We start from the raw sequence: 18716 nt of genomic DNA, 5'->3' as shown, positions 1-18716 counted from the left end.
GAGGAGCACCAGAGGGAGGTGATGGGCAGGTAAGGAGAGAAGGTGGGAGAGGGAAATGGGAATGGGGAATAGTGAAGGGGGGGGGGGGGGGAGTCCAGTTACTAGAAGTTTGAGAAATCCATGTTCATGTCATCAGGTTGGAGACTGCTCAGACAGACTATAAGAGGCTACTCCTCCTCCGAGTGTGGCCTCTTTGTGGCAGCAGAGGAGGCCATGCATTGACATGTTGGAATGGGAAGGTAAGTAAAATTGAAATGGGTGGCCACTGGGAAAATCCCGCTTTTCTGGCTGTAGGTGCTCAACAAAGCGGCGTCCCAGTCTCTGTCAGGTCTCAGCCATATACAGGAGGCCACACCAGGAGCACCTCATTCCCAAGAGACTCTCAGATGAAGTGTCACCTCACCAGGGAGGACTGTTTGGGGCCCTGAGTGGTAGTGAGGGAGGAGGCGCAGGGGCAGGTTAGGTTGGCAGAATGCTGGGCGGTGCAGCTCAAAGGGCCAGAGGGTCCATTCAATAAATAAAGCAGGTTGGGAACGCCTGGTGTAGAGTGACAGAACAAGAGGAACTTTGCCTCGTCGTTAATTCACAGAATTCCTCCAATCCTTCACGCGATTCTCCGAGGGAAGATTGACGATTTGTGGAGCAGGTCACCTCCCTCCCTATTTCCCACTTACTTCTGGTCCACGTTCCAACTGTTGCCGAAGTCGTTGGCTCCCTTCACCAGCTGTCCCTCGGGAGTTCTGAAATCATCGCCGGGGATCCCGTTGTAGTCACCGCACAGGCCGCACAACTGGCCGGAGTAGCTGGACAGAGGGGGGAGGGAGATGGGAGTGAGATCGCCAGGGTCGGGAATGGTGAGTCGGTGAGAACGAGGGGGTACGGGGAGTGTTCCGCTGTCAAGTACGTGGGCGGCGACACGGTGAGCAGGTGGACAGAGGGGAGCGCGGGGGCAGCGGGCGAGTACGGGGGCGCGCGCGGAGCGAGCCGAACCGAGCCCGCGCTTACCGCGCGCGGAGCGGAGCGGAGCGAGCCGAACCGAGCCCGCGCTTACCGCGCGCGGAGCCACGCGCTGTCACGTCGGCAGGTGCCGTTAGCGCGCGGCGCGCGGTCGGGCACAGCTGGCGGCTGCTTCCCCCCGAGAGTGGGAGGCGGTGCGCAGTTGGGACGTGACTCCCCTCTGAGGAGGAGTGATTGTGTGGAGGTGCTCCTTCCCTCCTCCAGCCTGCAGGTCGCCCCTGGGCAAGGTGTAGCACCTCCGCTTAGCCCCTCCCGGATCAGGGTCACGGAAAGCCACGGGAGCAGGTGGTCGATGGTCGTACAAGCGGCCGGTGCAGATCACAAGTCCTGGTTATGTGACCACTGATAATCTCTGAAGAGTGTTGATAATGGCTGGGATCACCCGTCTTGGAAAGACACTGCCCAGAAGAAGGCAGACCACTCCTGCAGAAAAATTTGCCTAGAACAATCATGGTCGTGGAAAGACCGTGACCGCCTGCGATTGATGGCGAGGCAAGGTGTAGACGCTTCACAGAAGAAAACACGGACATGCGAAGCAATGGTGAGTACGGTTCCGACGCTCCGTGCGAGGGAGGGGCAGGTGTCTTGTGCAGGGCTCGGAGCGCCGGACGGAAGCTGCTAACGTTGGGCGGGCTGAAGCATGGTATGGGAAGTGGGGCCGACCGGGATGAGCGGGACTAAACTTACTCGCTGGGAACCTTCACGTCAACGTAGTGCCTGCCGTCGTAGCGCACGGTCAGGCCGAAGTCGGCCTGCAGCACCACGTGCTTGCCCGAAGGTTTGACGGTGACTCCGGGCAGCGGGCGGATGGGAACGGTCACAGGCTCTCCGTCCACCTGGAAGGCGACAGACAGAGAAAGCTTGTAGATTAAACAGAAGTCTTCTGCAAAAGGGTCACCCAGCCTGTCCAGTGTAAAGCAGTTAACATTGTGAGCACTAGATCAAAGTTCAAAATACATTTAATTACCAAAGTATGTATACCTTATACAACCTTGAGATTCGTCTCCTTACAGGCAGCCACAAAACAAAGAAACCCAAAAGAACCCTTAAAAAAACCGACAAATGCCCCAATATGCAGAAAGAGAGAGGGGGAGAGAGAAATAACAAATTGTGCAAGGAGCATTTAGAATTTAGAACAAAAGCTAGTCCTCAGACACAAAGCCCAGAGCAGGCCCACAGTCACAGCCTCAGTGCAATGAAGAGTGGAGTGAATGTTGTGAAGCAGCGAGCTGAACCGGCCTGACACTTGCCTCTGGTCACGACACCCGGGCTTTTCAAGCCATTGTTTAAATCATGATACAATATACTGAATTAAATGCGGCAATGAACTGCTTCTGTGAGAAGGGTTGTTTCAGTCCCTGTATGTTCAGAAGAGTCAAGATAAAAGTGCAGATGTGACATTTCCTCTATTGGATCAGAGAACAGAGATGACAGAGTGGACGTAAGAGAGGTGGATGGAACAGTCTCTTTAGGACACTGGCAAGTTGTTGGCTGCAAGAGGGTTACTAGTCCTGTGAAATCGAATTGGATCTTGTCTTTCTCTCTACACCCATGACTGTGTGTCTGGGCACAGCTTAAATACCATCTATAAATTTGAAGACGATACAACCATTGATGGCAGAATCTCAGATGGAGACCAGAGGATATACAGGAGCATGATAGATCAGTTAATTGAGTGGTGTCTCAGCAACAACCGTGCACTCAGTGTCAGTAAGACCAAGGAACTGATTGTTGAGTTCAGAAAGGGTAAGTCGAGGGAACGCACACCAAACCTCATAGAGGGATCAGAAGTGGAAAGAGTGAGCAATTTCAAAAGAGTGAGTGATTTTAGGTGTCAGTATCTCTGAGGACCTAAGTTGGACCCAACATATTGATGCAGCTATAAAGAAGACATGACAGCAATTATACTTAATGAAGAGTTTGAGAGATTTGGTATGTCTCCAAAGACACTCACAAATTTCTGTAGTGTACAGTAGAGAGTAATCTAACTGGTGATCACTGTCTGGTATGGGGGGGGGGGGGGGCAACACACAGGATCAAAATGAGTTGCAGTGAGTTTAAACTCAGTCAGCTCCATCATGGGTACAAGCCTCCCAAGCATCCAGGACATCTTCAAGGAACAGTGCCTCAAAAAGGCAGCATCCATCATTAAGGATCCCCATCACCTGGGACATGCTCTCTTCTCATTGTTACCATCAGGAAGGAGGTAGAGAAGCCTAAAGGCACACACTCAATGGTTTAGGAACAACTTCTTCCCCTCTGATATACATAAAATATTTAAATTAAGTAAGTAGTTCAAAAATAGAAATAAAAAAAGTAGTGAGGTAGTGTTCATGGGTTCAATGTCCATTCAGAAATTGGATGGCAGAGGGGAAGAAGCTGTACCTGAATCTCTGACTGTGTGCCTTCAGGCTTCTGTACCTCCTTCCTGATAGTAGCAATGAGAAGAGGGCATGTCCTGGGAAATGGGATGCTACATTTTCAAGGCATCGCTCTTTGAAGATGTACTGGATACTATGGAGGCTAGTGCCCCTGATGGAGATGACTGAGTTTACAACTCTCTGCAGCTTATTTCGATCCTGTGCATTAGCACCCACCCTTCCCCCATACCAGATGCTGTTGCAGACACTCAAGAATTCAGGAACAGCTTCTTCCCCTCAGCCATCCAATTTCTGAATGGAAATTGGACCCATGAACACTACTTCACTACTTTTTTTTGTACTACTTAACTATTTAATATATATATTTATACTGTAATTCACAGTTTTCCCTACTCTGATGTATTGCATTGTACTGCTGCCACAAAGACAAGTTTCACAACATATGCTGGTGATATTAAGCCTGATTCTGATAATGAAAGGAGGTGGGAATGTGGGTGGGAGGGGTGGTATTCTGGCTAGCAGGAGAGGACGTGAGAGTAAACCCATGGGACATAGCAAAGAGATGATTTACAAACCCTGTCATGAGTGATCTGGGACAAGGCATGGTTAAGGTGAAAAGGAGGCAGAGGATATCTCAATGGTGACACATAGGAGGTTAGGAGAATGAGAGATGATCTGATTGAAGCATACACATTACTGAGAAGTCTTGACACGTCAGATGGTGGGAAGATAGGAGAATCACGCAGTATGGACATTGTCTCAGGAGAAGGTATTCAAACAAAGGAGGATAAGAGCCAACTTTTGGTCTCAGGAGAAGGAATTCTAACGAAGGGCCAACTTTTTTCTCAACATAATCCCAATTTTTTGGAACACTTTACCCTGGAAAGGTGTACAGGTGAAGTTATTAAGTAGACAGTACTCAAGGCAGACAGATATTTAGTCTGAATTAGAATCTTTACAGTATAACAAGATAGCTCTCCTAGCCAATAAAGTTGAAAAGGCTATCACATGTTGAGCGGAAGCAGGAACACTTGCTGTTTCCTCTGGAATAATGCCAAAGATTGCTGAAAGTGAATTCGGTTGTAAATCCACACCTATGACTTTTGATAACGTTCTAAAAACATCTCTCCAAAAATTGTTTAACTTTGCACAGGACCAAAACGTATCAGTTAGAGTAGCCACCTCAGTGTTGCAACTGTCACAGGTGGGGCTTATATTAGAAAAAATATGCCCTAGTTTATCTTTTGACATATGCGCCCTGTGTACTATCTTAAACTGAATTAGGGAGTGACGTGCATAGACAGATGAATTATTAACTAGATAATAAATTTTACTCCATTGATCATTTGAAAGTGAATGCTGAAGTTCCATTTCCCAAGCACGTCTAACCTTATCATTAGGCATCATATGTGCATTCATTAACTGTTTATATATAATGGCTATCAATCGTTTTTGAAGTGGTTTAAGCTGAAAAATAGCATGTATCATATTTGGTAAATGAACAAATGGATTCTAATCCACCTACTGTTTTTAACTGGCTCTCCTCCATTATGTCCTGTTTAAGTTTGGAGAAAATTAGAAGCCGGATGTTTGACACATCTTTTAATTTTGACCAAGCCTGGTGACATTTTATTCAATATTTTCATATGATTTAATTTTTTTGGTCTCTTTTTTATTTTTTAGGTAAAAATATTTTTTCTTTCTTTTTTTCTCTTTTTGTTCCTCTTTATCCACGAAGGTTCAGAACTGACCTTTATTCTTTTCTAATTTTATCCTCAAATGGACTGCCCAGTCTCTTTTTTTGTTTTAAGTTAGTTTAGTGGGGTTTTTTTCACTTTATTATTAAAATTTCCAGTCTTTTTTTGTATGATTTGTCAAGAGGAGTTATGGTTCCTTGTTTATATACAATAGCCTAATATATTTACATGACTTTGACAGTATATATCCTTTCTGCTGTTCATATGTTTTTTGCATTATGTATTTGCTATAACTTCTCCTCTGATTTGTATCTCTTTTTGTTTAAAAATCAATAAAAAAAGATTGAAAATGAAAGATATTTAGTCTGAAGCAGGGATTCCCAACCTGTGGTCCAAAGGCTTCTCAGTTGAAGACAAACACAAGTGATTCTGCAGATGCTGGAAATCCAAAGCAACACACACAAAATGCTGGAGGAACCTAGCAGGTCAGGCAGCATCTATGGAAAAGAGTGAACAGTCAATGTTTCGGGCCGAGACCCTTCATCAGAGTGAAGTCTAATGGAAGGTCTTGGCCTGAAGCATCAATTGTTCACTCTTTTTCATAGATTCTGCCTGGTCTGCTGAGTTTCTCCACCATTTTGAGTATGATCCCTAAGGTTGCAAGGTTTCATGGCATAGAAATGGTTGGGAACCCCAATCTAAAGAGATATCGAGGATTATGGGGAACAGACAGGAAAGTGAGGCTTAGGCCAAGATCAGATTGGCTTTCATCTATTCCAATACTGCAAATAACTCAAGTGGCCATGTGGCCCTCTCAGCCAGTGGAATTACAATGCAATGCTTTTACACTACGGCCCTCAATCCTGATACCCGACATCTGGAGCACAGACTACGGACGAGTACAGCACAGGAACAGGCCCTCTGGCCCACAAAGCTGTGCCAAACCAGCTAAAAAGCAACTCAAAAACCACCCAAACACTAATCCCTTCTACGTACACCATGTCTATATCCCTCCATCTTCCTCACATCCATGTACATATCCAAACGTCTCTTAGGAGTCGCTAATGTATTTGCCTCTAGCACCGTACCAGCCAGCGCATTCCAGGCATCCACCCCTCTCTGAGTAAAATACTCACTCCTCACATCCCCTTTGAACCTCCCCCCTCTCAGGTTCAATGCATGCACCCTATAGTATTAGATATTTCTACCCTGGGAAACAGATACTCCCTGTCTACTCTATCTATGCCTCTCATAATCTCTTAAACCTCTGTCAGATCTCCCCTCAGCCTCTGCTGCTCCAAAAAACCAACCCAAGCCTCTCATGACAGCACACGCCCTCTAAACCAGGCAGCATCCTGGTAAACCTCTTCTGCACCCTCTCCAAAGCCTCAACATTCTTCCTGTAGTGGGGCGATCAGAACTGTATGCAATACTCCAGATCTGGCCGAACCAGAGTGCTATAAAGTTGCAACATAACCTCTTGGCTTTTGAACTCATTGCCTCAACTAATAAAAGCAAAACATCTTTTGGACTCTTCAGTTTTAGTGGAGCCAGTAACCAATGGGTGAATGCAGTCCTCTCACCTGGACGGCCCTGTTCCTGAGAATTGACACGGTGATGCCGTAGACGCTGACATGAACCGCTTTGACATATGACACAGTCTTCACTCCGTTGCGATGCTCATTGGCCGTGTACACGGTGAACGGGGTCAGACTGGAGTTGCAGGGCTTGGCCAATACGTAAGTGCAGTTGCCCTGGAAGTTGAATTTTCTCTTGTCGAAGGAGGTGTAGTGGGGGTCTCCGGCTGCGGTGCAGGTGGATGAACCTGAGGGGAAATGTTGAATTTTTGAATTGCAGGGCTTGAAGGAAAGTGAGGCTTCATCTCAGTTGTAATAAAAATTACCTAATCTGCTGCTAAAATAGAAGGCAATTCTGATTTAGTTGTTGGAATGTTCTGCTGGTTTGCAGATTAATATACATCTCTTTAGTGAAATGGATACAAACAATGCCAACTCTAGTGTTTAATATCACTTCCCTGAATAAGAAGGCACAACAGCGCCTCCACTTCCTGAGGAGATTGAGACAAGCAAGATTCCACCCCCACTCCCATTTTAGGCAGCATTTTACAGAAGCACCATTGAGAGCATCCTGACAAGTTGCATCTCCATCTGGTATGGGAGCAGCAGAGCATCGGACCAGAAGTCTCTACAAAGGACTGAAAATGAACGAGAAGATCAAAGGGGTCTCCCTACCATCCATGTGGACATTTATCAGGAGCACTGCATATGCAGGGCTGTAGTATTATTAAGGATCCCACCCATCCATCCAGCGTCCTCTTTGACTTTCTACCATCAGGCAGGAGACTGATGCATAAAAACAAGAACAGTCAGGATGGGAAACGGTTTCTTCCCTCAGGCCATTAGTTTCTGAACTCCCTGCCACATCACATTTGAAGTGTCGCTTAATAATTTGTGTTGAACCCTACAATATTTAATTTGAGCACTTTACTTGGTTTATCTAGGTGTAATTCATTTTTAGATTTAATCCTTACTTTTCTAAGTATTATGTGTTATGTGCACTAGTCTACATAGTATTCAGGACATCTTCAAGGAGAGATGCCTCAAAAAGGTGGTGCCCATCATTAACAATCTACTTCTTTCTGTACATCTAACTATACATCATATATATACTTCCTGAAATTTACAGTTTTTATTATTACGTATTGCAATGTACTGCTGCCCATAACAACAAATTTCACAATGTACTGATTCTGATTCTGCTTGGATTGACAGCGTTAATTGCCCCCCCCCCAACCTCCAAATGACATTGAACTACCATAAGCAAGCGGGATGAAACATCGTTACCTTTCGGGTGACAGCCATGGACCCCACCCTGCACTCCACAGTACTCGTCTGACTCGCAGGTCATGTTCGTACATTGGACTGTGAAGTTCCCTAGGCAACGACAAATGGAGGTGCATGCATCCGACCAGATAACCTGCCCGAGCTGAAGAGAGAAAGAGAAATTATCAGTTTCAGGAAAACAGTCATTATAGATTAAAGGTGCTACAGTGGCATCATGCTATTACAATGCCAGCAACGGGGATTGATGCTGCTGCTCTCTGCGAGGAGTTTGTACATTCTCCCCTGACCATGTGGATTTTCTCCACCTGGGTCTGCTTTCCTCCCATGTTTCAAAGACGTATGGGTTAGAGTGGGTGTTCCCAACCTTATTTTATGCCATGGACCAGTACCATAAAGCAAGAGGTCTGGGAGCCCCAGGTTGAGAATTTCGTTAGGGTTAGTAAGAGGTAAGTATGCAGTATTGGTAACAGCACAGTGGCAACACTTGCGGGCTGCCCAGAATGCATGTGTTAGTCACTGACGCAAATGGCGCATTTCACTGTTTGAGGTACGTGTCATAAATAAAGCTAATTCTTTAAAAAAAATTTAGTGGCATCCATTAAAATCAGGAGAGCACGTATCTGAATCGTGCTTTTTGCTTGGCTTCATTGGGACTCGTGAAATAGTGTCCCATATAGTGAAAACTTCATGCAGTTTTGTGTTCATGGGACACACCTTAAGTATATTGTGATGTTTGCATTGGTTCCTTAAAGTTGTTAGAGCCGGAAGTGGTAATGGGGACAAGTTCCCGCTACCTATTAAATGCTCCCAATGGCATACGTTAAAATAGCCTCTGACAAACAAGTCCAGCTCCTGGCCTTCATGTGTAGCTTAACTACTAAGTGCAGCAGAACCATTTCTTCTGAGAGAAAAAGGGGAAAAGGCTGGCTACTGGCACCTTAAAACCAGTAACTTTGGGAAGATGGGGCTCATCAGCCATGGTTGGCAGCACTTCCAGGAGAAGAAACATTCTGATTTCAAACCTCCACTGCCTTGCAGCTATTCCCACTCATGGGGAAGGCTTTGGGAGTAAACCCCAAAGGAAAAATTTGGAGCTGGAGACCTAAGGCAGTCCAATGTTGAGTTCAATAATAAATGGCAATTCCTGCAACTCATATTATGATGAAGAGTCTTGCCGAAATGTTGACTATTTACTCTTTTCCATAGATGCTATCTAGCCTGCTGAGTTCCTCCAGTATTTTGTGTGCACTACCCTGGTAGGTCTTTGGAATGTGGGAGGAAACCCGAGCACCTGAGGAAACCTTTGCAGTCACGAGGAGAACGTACAAACTCCTCATAGACAGTGGCAGAAATTGAACCCTGATCACCTGCCCTGTAATTGTGTTATTGCGAACCACTGTTGCTTTTTAAAAATGTCTTTAGTAAGGTATTAGCTGAATCAATGCAAGACTGAATTTGTAATTTCACTAATATATAATTTGCATTTCAACTTATATTTTTCACAACATATGGCGTTAGACCCCACCAACAGTGGTAAAGCTATATGGCATTTACATAATGGTTTATCATCTTCCATTGGCTAAGTGTTAAACATGCCATACCTGTGTGTCTTTTAAATGACCCTTGCTTATCTCTGGAATGTGGCCTTTACTCAGTAGAAAAGTATCTGTTTCTGCAAAAATGGCCATCTTGTCTGTCTTTTCCTTAGGCTCTTTCCTTTAGTTTCATGTGCTCTGTACATGTTCCTTTGCTTAAACTTTAAATACAGTGCCTATAAAAACTATTCACCGCCCCCCCCCCCCGGAAGTTTTCATGTTTTATTGTTTTACAACATTGCATCACAGTGGATTTAATTTGGCTTCTTTTGACACTGATTAACAGAAAAAGACTCGTTCGTGTCAACATGAAGAAAGATCTCTACAAAGTGATCTAAATTAATTACAAATATAAAACACAACTTGATTGCATAAGTATTAACCCCTCCCTTTAATATGACACACCAAATCATCACTGGTGCAGCCAATTGGTTTTAGAAGTCACATAATTATTTAAATGGAGATCACCATGTGCAGCTAATGTATTTCAATTGATTATAGTAAAAATACACCTGTATCTGAAAAGTCCAACCGCTGGTGAGTCAGTATCCTGGCAAAAATTACACCACGAAGACAAAGGAACACTCCAAGCTACTTCACGAAAAGGTTATTGAAAAACACAAGTCAGGGGATGGATACAAGAACATTTCTAAGTCACTGACTATCCCTTGGATTACAGTTAAGTCAATCATCAAGAAATGGGAAGAATATGGCACAGCTGTAAATCTGCCTAGAGCAGGTCGTCATCAAAAACTGAGTGACCATGCAAGAAGGGGGACTAGTGAGGGAGGCCACCAAGAGACCTTCGACAACTCTGGAGGAGTTACAAGTTTCAGAGGCTGAGATGGGAGAGACTGCACATACAACTGTTGCCCGGGTGCTTCACCAGTCACAGCTTTATGGGAGAGTGACAAAGAGAAAGCCACTGTTAAAAAAAACTCACATGAAATCTCAGCTAGAGTTTGTCAGAAGGTGTGTGGGAGACTGAAGTCAGCTGGAAGAAGGTTCTATGGTCTGATGAAACTAAAATTGCGCTTTTTGGCCATCAGACTAAACACTATAACACACACAAAATACTGGTGGAACACAGCAGGCCAGGCAGCATCTATAAGGAGAAGCACTGTCAACGTTTCAGGCGGAGAAACTTCACAGACTTAAAAGCAACAAAGTTAATGTTCTGGAGTGGCCAAGTCAGTCCAGACCTCAATCTAATTGAGAATTTGTGGCTGGACTTGAAAAGGGCTGTTCATTCATGATCCCCCTGCAATCGGACAGAGTTTGAGCAGTTTTGTAAAGAAGAACGGTGAAAAATTGCAGTGTCCAGATGTACAAAGCTGATAGAGACCTATCCACACAGACTTGAGGCTTAATTGTTGCCAAAGGTGCATCTACTAAATACTGGCTGGAAAGGGGATGAATACTTATACAACCAATTATTTTGTGTTTTATATTTGTAATTAATTTAGATCGCTTTGTAAAGATCTGTTTCACTTTGTAATTGTCTCATGACTGTGGGGTGATGTTATGTCATGTGATGGCATGTTCCAAACGGTATTTAAACCAAACCTGCAGTTGTGACGCGGTTCTCTTTTTTATTTTTGTGCAACATTGTGGTTGCCAGTCGGAGGTGTGGAGGCTCCACCGGTTTTGTTTGTTGCACGTTTATTTTTCCCTTACAGTCCAGTATCAGAGAGTGAAGGCATTACCGGAGTTATCCGAGTTCAAAGGATTGGGTAAAGTTAATGTCGTTCACAGTCTTGGGAATGATCGACCTTTTTGAACTCGTTCGGGAATTGTGGCATGCACATTTGAGTTAAACCCCTGCAAGGTCAGGAAGGTTTGTGCAGTGACCAGCCTCCAGTCAAAAGGTCAGTTCCTTTTATTTCCTCATGATTTCTTCGAACAAGGCATCTCTCGGCTGTGGGATCGGCAGATTCGTCATTACTTCAAAGGAATTGTATCGGGGAAGTCTCTCCTTAATGACTGTATAAATCACATGGACTTTTGAATTTACCACTTTAAGTCTGTGCTTGGATGAGAACTCGTTAAGAACCGATTCTAAGTTTGACTGTTTGTTAGATATTGCTGCCTAACTGTTAACTTCCGGTTAAGTTAGTCGTTTGTTTACTTTTCTAAGTTTTCAGCTGAGGTTAATAAATCTCGGGATTTGTTTATAAACCTTGTCTCAGTTTCATATTCATTGCTGCTGCGTTTGTAACAAGAGTCTTTTTCTGTTGATCAGTGTCAAAAAAAGCCAAATTAAATCCACTGTGATTCAACTGATTCTTGGACTCCTAAAAAACCTGTGGATGGAAAAATCGCCAGGTCCGACACCACTATGCTGCTGTGCCACCCCATTAAACAAAAGGAATGAATTCCATTTAGTGCATTGACATCACTGGGCACGAGCCTGATAAGGTTCAGTGTCTTAGTGCAGGTTTACCAGTGCTATAACTTCACTGGTCATGAGTTTCAGGTAATATAACTTACACTGCATATGTATTTAGTACAGAAGCAACTTTTCCTGAAGCTCAGACTCAAAGCAGTACATGGGGCAGGTTTGGCAGAGAGCAGTAAGTGTCTAAATGTTTAACACTCAGCACTGCTGGTATAACTGGGGATCAGGACTTCATTAACTGATTGCCATCCTGTAGGTTGAGCATACTGATATAGGATGGTCCCCGATCCTGGTGCATTATTTACAGAAGAACCTGGTTCTGTAGAGTACGCCCTCAAGACATTATTATTTTAGCTACATAAATGAAATGTGGCCATCACTAGATGTTTAGCTTTTATTGCCCTGAGGAGATGGTACTGTGTTGGCCTATCTTGGGACCTTACCAAGAGAGTGATATGCTTCCAAGTGAGGATGGCAAGTGACTTGGAGGGACGTGATTGTGGTTCTATGCAACACACATAAAATGCTAGAGGGACTCAGCAGGTCAGACAGCATCTATGGAAATGGATAAACAGATGATGATTCAGGCTGAGACCCTTCATCAGGACTGGAAAGGGAGGGAGAAGTTGCCAGAATAAAAAGATGGAGGGGGGGGGAAGGGAAGGAGGATACCTAGAAGGTGATATGTGAAGTCAGGTGGGTAGGAAAGGTCAAGGGCTGGAGAAGAAGGAATCTGATAGGAGAAAATGGACCATAGGAAAAAGGGTAGAAGGAGGGGACCCAGGGGAAAGTGATAAGCAAGTGAGAAGCAGTAAAAGGCCAGAGTGTGGAATGAGGGAAGGGGGAGGGAATTTTTTGTACCAGAAGGAGAAATTGATATTCATGCCATTAGGTTGGAGACCCAGACGGAATATAAGGTGTTGCTCCACCATCCTGAGCACCACTTCTTCTTGGCACAGGAGGAGGCCAGGGACCGACATGTCGGAATGGGAATGGAAATTGGAATTAAAATGTTTGGTCATTGGGAAGTTCCACTTCTGACGGATGCAGCGGAGGTGCTCAACAAAGTGGTCCCCCAATTTATGGCGGGTCTCACCAATGTAGAGGAGGCCGCATCAGGAGCACTAGACACAATGGGCACCCAGTAGATTCGCAGTTGAAGTGTTGACTTACCCGGACGGGGCCCTGAATGGAGGTGAATGGGCAGGTGTAGCACTTAGGCTGCTTACAGGAATAAGTACCGGGAGGGAAATTAGTCAGGGGCTAGAGAACAAATGGACAAGGGAATCATGGAGGGAGCAATCCCTGTGAAAAGTAGAGGGGGGTAGGAATGATATGCTTAGTGGATGGATCCCTTTGGAGATGGCAGAAGCTGTGGGAGATAATGTATTGGATGTGCAGGCTCATGGGGTGGTAGGTAAAGGCAAGAGGAACTCTATCACTGTTAAGACAGTGGGAAGATAGGGTGAGCATGGATGTTTGGGAAATGGAGGAGATGTGTATGAGGATAGCATCAGGAGTGGAGGGAGGGAAACCCCTTCCTTTGAAGAAGGTGGACATCACACTTTCCTGGATAGGAAAGTCGCATCTTGGAATTAGAGGTGAAGGAACTGAGAAAAGGGAATTGTATTTTTACAGGAGACAGGGTGGGAAGATGTATAATAAAGATAATTGTGGGAATGGTAGGTTTATAAAAGATGTCAATTTGTCTCCAGAGATAGAGACAGAGAGATTGTCAGAGAGACAGAGAATTTTCCCACCGTGCACCATTTTATTGTTGGACATTTAAGTGACAAACCTTAGATACTGAGTACAAATGAAAATCATCAACAGAACATTTTTAGCTTTGTTGAACTATTGCAAACTGTCAGCACCATTATGCAATTAAACACATTATATTCAATAAAAGTTAATTTCTTGTTTCTCCAAGTTGCTATGTGAGTCAAATAATCTGAAATATATTATGTTCAAACTCAAGTGGTCTACCATACCCTCAGAAAATTCCTGAGGAAGCAACACTTTGGAAAAAAGTTTGCTGTTTGGTGTAAGACCATGGTTTTTCAATAGGATATTCAGATACACAAGACATTTATAGTTCTAATACCTGATAGTAGGTGCCATTGTGAATACAGCCACACTGATCTGCAGGGACACAGCGGTCTCCTCTCTTGTAGAATCCTTCATTGCAGACACACCCACCGGACACACAGCCACCTGGACAGTCTGGGGTTGGTCTATCACATCGGGGCGAGCATCCCGCCCCACATGGGTCATAGTGAGAGTTTGGTGGGCAAGACCCTGTTTGAGAAAAAAACATAAATGTTGAAGAATTTTTGCAATTTGGAGCAGTGAGTTGTTGCCGGGCAACCTCTCACCCTTGCTGAGAGAGAGCCTGTCTGACAGACCGACGCAACAAACAGCCCAAGCGGCATCTACGGTAAAGAGTAAACAGTCAACAGGACCAAAGTTCAATGCTTGTGGACTGTAGTTTGATGGTCTCTGGATCGAGGTCTCTTTGGGGCTTCTGCTTTTGCTTGCATGGTGGTGGGGTGGGTGGTCAGTGCTTCTGCTGGTGCAGGTGGAGGGGAAGGGGGGGTTAATGCTTTTGCTGCTGTTTGTTCAAAGAGGGGGGAGGTGGGGCTTTGGGGCTTCTATGAGGTTTCCTTGTTTCATGGATATCTGTGAAGAAGGCGAATTTCAGGTTGGATACCGTATACCTGCTCTGATAGTAAATGTACATTTGAACCTTTTAAACCCTAGAACAGGGGTTCTCTACCTTTTTTACACCATGGACTCTTACCATTAACCTTGGGGTCCGTAAGCCCCATGTTGGGATTCCCCGCCCCTAGAAGCAGTGGATATGAAGTCTAAGTATTTTCAAGGTAGAGATGGAGAGAAATTTTGAAAATTGGGGCAAGTCAAAGGCTGTGAAAGATAGGCAGGAATATAGGGCAGAGGCCAATGATCAAGGCAGCACATCAATAAATGTTAGAACATTCTTGGGAGGGTTGAAATATTCATTTCCTAATACTTACTTCACCTGGATTATAAGGACCAAAGTCAGTTTGTCTTTCCCAAACATTACCATATTCTTCATAAAAAACTTACTACTTTGTCATTAATAAGAATGATCTGGATAATAATGTGGTTAACTGGATCAGCAAATTTGCAGATGACACTAAGATGGGGGTGTAGTGGACAGTGCGGAAGACCATCACGGCTTGTAGAGGGATCTGGATCAGCTGGAAAAAAATAGGCTGAAAAATGCCAGATGGAATTTAATGCAGACAAGTCAAGGACCAACCAGGGTAGGTCTTACAGTGAATGGTAGGGCAGTGAAAAGTGCTGTAAAACAAAGGGATCTTGGAATACAGGTATACAATTCATTGAAATTGGCATCACAGGTGGATAGGGTCGTAAAAAAAGCTTTTGGCACACTGGCCTTCATAAATCTAAGTATTGAGTACAGGAGACGGGATGTTATGTTGAAGTTGTATAAGACGTTGGTGAGGCCTAATTTGGAGTATTATGTGCAGTTTTGGTCACCTACCTACAGGAAAGATGTAAATAAGGTTGAAAGAATACAGAGAAAGTTTACAAGGATGTTGCCGGATCTGGAGGACCTGAGTTATAGGGAAAGATTAAATAGGTTATGAATTCATTCCTTAGAATGTGGAAGATTAAGAGGAGATTTGAGGGAGATATACAAATTTATGAAGGGTATAGACAGTGTTGTGTCTGTGCAACAACATATCAAATAAATAAAAGCACACATGGGAGATGGCTCATGTATTCACATTAGACGAGAGATAGATTACAATGTGCACGTGTAGACAACAGATCATATGTAGTGCTAAGGGGAGTCGTTGCTGTAAAAGAAATCGATTTATAAATTACAGATAGGGTAAATACATTCAGGCTTTTTCCACTGAGGTTGAGTGGGACTACAACCACAGGTCATGGGTTAAAGGTGAAAGGTGAGAAGTTTAAGGGAACATGAGGGGAAACTTCTTCACTCAAAGGGTGGTGAGAGTGTGGAATGAGATACCAGCACAAGTGGTGCTTGTTAGCTCGCTTTCAATGTTTAAGAGAAGTTTGGATAGGTACAAGGATAGTAGGGGTATGCAGGGCTATGGTCCTGGTGCAGGTTGATGGGAGTAGGCAGTTTAAATGGTTTTGCTGTGGCCAGATGGGCCAAAGGGCCTGTTTCTGTGTTGTATTTTGCTATGAATCTATGACTAAGGAGCAGAACCTAATGTCCTCTAATTTCTGGAAAAACACATGATATTTCTTTCCACCGTAGATATTCTGGGCTCACCTGGATTTGTGGTCCGTTGAGTTGTGGTGGTTTTTGGACCAGTTAGTGATGCAGTGGTTGTTGTGGAATCTGTATTTTAAAACAAAAGTTAAATATTAAATAAATGAGTACTTTGTATGAGTTACACACTGGAATGTATTCAAGGTGTTTGTTTTAATCAGGGAATGGTATAAACTCTGCTAGCTCTGATGGCATATTCAAGTTTGCTGAATACACCTCTGTCATAGGCCAAAACAACAGCATCTCCTCCATGATCTGCACTTTGCCCCCTGCTCTACTCACTTTACACTTATGCCTGTGTGGCTAAGCACAGTTTCTATGTCATATTCAAGATTGCTGATGACAACACTGTTGTTGGCCAACTGAAAGGTGATGATGAATCAGCATATAGGAGGGAGATTGAAAATCTGGCTGAGTGGTACCTCAACAGCTCAATGTCAGCAAGACCAAGGAGATGATTATTGACTTCAGGAGAAGGAAACCAGAAGTCATTGAAGGATCAGAGGTAAAGAGGGTCAGTACCTTTAAATGCTTTGGTGTTATTATTTCGGGGGACCTGTCCTGAGCCTGGCACTTACAAAGAAAGCATGGCAGTGCCTCTACTTCCTAAGGAGTTTGTGGAGATTCAGCATGACATCTAAAACTTTGACAAACTTTTATGGATGTGTAGTGCTGAATATATTGACTGGCTGCATCACAGCCTGGTATGGAAACACAGCCTCTGAATGGAAAATCCTACAAAAAGTAGTGGATATTACCCAGTCAATCCCTTCCAACCATTGAGCACATATACACAGAACTCTGTTGTGGGAAAACAGCATCCATCACCAGGAACCCCCAGGGACATGCTCTCTTCTTGTTGCTGCTATCAGGAAGAAGCTACAGGACTCACACCACCAGGTTCAGGAACAGTTACTACTCCTCAACCATCAGACTCTTCAATCAAAGTGGATAACTTCACTCCTGTCCTGATGAAGGGTCTCGGCCCGAAACGTCGACAGTGCTTCTCCTTATAGATGCTGCCTGGCCTGCTGTGTTCCACCAGCATTTTGTGTGTGTTGTTTGAATTTCCAGCATTTGCAGATTTCCTCGTGTTAACTTCACTCAGCTTCACTTGCCCAATCATTGAAATGTTCCCACAACCAATGGACTCATTTTCCAAGATTCTTCATCTCATATTCTTTATATTTATTGTTTATTTATTATTATTACTTCTCCTTTTGGAGTTGCACAGTTTGTTGTCTTCTACAATCTGGTTGAACGCCCAAGTTGGGCAGTCTTTTATTTATTCTGTTATAGCTATTATTCTCTATATGGGCACAAGAAAATGAATCTCGGGGTATTTAATGGTGACGTATATATACTTTGATAATAAATTTACTTTGAACTTTAAATATGGGAATGAATTACAAGTGGAGAAGTGTGGTCTGTTTATATGAGGTAATAGTAACCTGGAGCCAGTCCTAGGCTAGAATCATAACAAGGATGTGGGATGATTTATACAAGGACCATAACAGGACTGTGTTAGCACAATGCAAATAAGGGGTGTGATAGGACTGGAGAGAGTTCAGGGAAAATTGTTTCCAGAACTGCAAATTTATACGTATGAAGAGCAATTGATAAAGTTGCTGTTGGTTTCTGCAAAACAGTGAGGGGAGATTCAATTCAGGTCCATACGACTGAGAGATCTGCACATCTTATTTAGTAAGGACCTACTTCTCTCAGCAGAGGGCAATAACTAAAGTAGCAGAAAGATTAGTGGTGACTGCCGCAGGAAGTGATAGAAGTTTGGAACTCACTGCCTAGAGGTTTGTCGGAGGCATGAACTGGACGGTGTTGAATATGCTGCTGTTTGCATCAGAGAGGCTTCGGAGGAGTTGGTCCGTGACAGAGGTATGCAGTCTAATAGTGAATGATCATCTTAATCACTTTTCTTGTGATCGCAAGATCCTTCTGGTTATTGGCAATGTGGAATGCTGCAAGTCTGATTTATTGGCGGACATGAAGGGCAGAAGGCGAGGGAGCTGCGTGGTCTTGGTTGTAGCGAGAACTAGGCCTCAAGTTGCAGTGTTGCCAATTTACAGCTGCCAAGAGAGAGGTGTCAGAGCCGGTGCACTCCACCAGGGGCAGTGTGGTGCAGTATCCAAGCTGGAGTCAGTGCTGCTCTCCAGTGTTCACTCGGCAGAAGATGAGCTGTATTATGGTTGAATGCAGGGCGATGGGCGTTCTTAATGATGGACACTGCCTTTTTGAGGCACCGCTCCTTGAAGATATCCCGGAAGCTGAAGGAGGCTAATGCCCATGATGGAATTGGCAGAGTTTACAACTTTCTGCAGCTTTTTAGAATTCTGAGCAGCACCCACCGCACCCTTCACACCACCCCTCCCATATCAGACAGTAATACAACTACAAGGAAATCTGCAGATGCTGGAAATTCAAGCAACAC

At 44.2% G+C, this 18716-nt stretch overlaps 2 protein-coding genes across 4 annotated transcripts in view; both read right to left on the bottom strand.

The window, feature by feature from the left end:
• Positions 1-14146, bottom strand: part of LOC140729243 (IgGFc-binding protein-like) — a 225277-nt gene extending 211131 nt beyond the window's left edge. For all 3 annotated transcript variants that reach the window (XM_073048804.1, XM_073048805.1, XM_073048806.1), the window contains exons 1-5: positions 14057-14146; positions 7960-8101; positions 6679-6920; positions 1705-1853; positions 675-803 (exon numbers count right to left, since the gene is read on the bottom strand). In XM_073048804.1, coding sequence (XP_072904905.1) covers positions 675-803; positions 1705-1853; positions 6679-6920; positions 7960-8023 — 584 coding nt within the window. In that variant the 5' untranslated portion in view covers positions 8024-8101; positions 14057-14146. The remainder of the gene's footprint in view (positions 1-674; positions 804-1704; positions 1854-6678; positions 6921-7959; positions 8102-14056) is intronic.
• Positions 14042-18716, bottom strand: part of LOC140729806 (zonadhesin-like) — a 34407-nt gene continuing 29732 nt past the window's right edge. Inside the window, exons 11-12 of the mRNA XM_073050018.1 lie at positions 16271-16339; positions 14042-14250 (exon numbers count right to left, since the gene is read on the bottom strand). Coding sequence (XP_072906119.1) covers positions 14042-14250; positions 16271-16339 — 278 coding nt within the window. The remainder of the gene's footprint in view (positions 14251-16270; positions 16340-18716) is intronic.

The sequence above is a fragment of the Hemitrygon akajei genome, chromosome 6, assembly GCF_048418815.1.
Source record: "Hemitrygon akajei chromosome 6, sHemAka1.3, whole genome shotgun sequence".
NCBI classification, from domain to species: domain Eukaryota; kingdom Metazoa; phylum Chordata; class Chondrichthyes; order Myliobatiformes; family Dasyatidae; genus Hemitrygon; species Hemitrygon akajei.
This window is presented reverse-complemented; position numbering and strand designations above follow the sequence as displayed.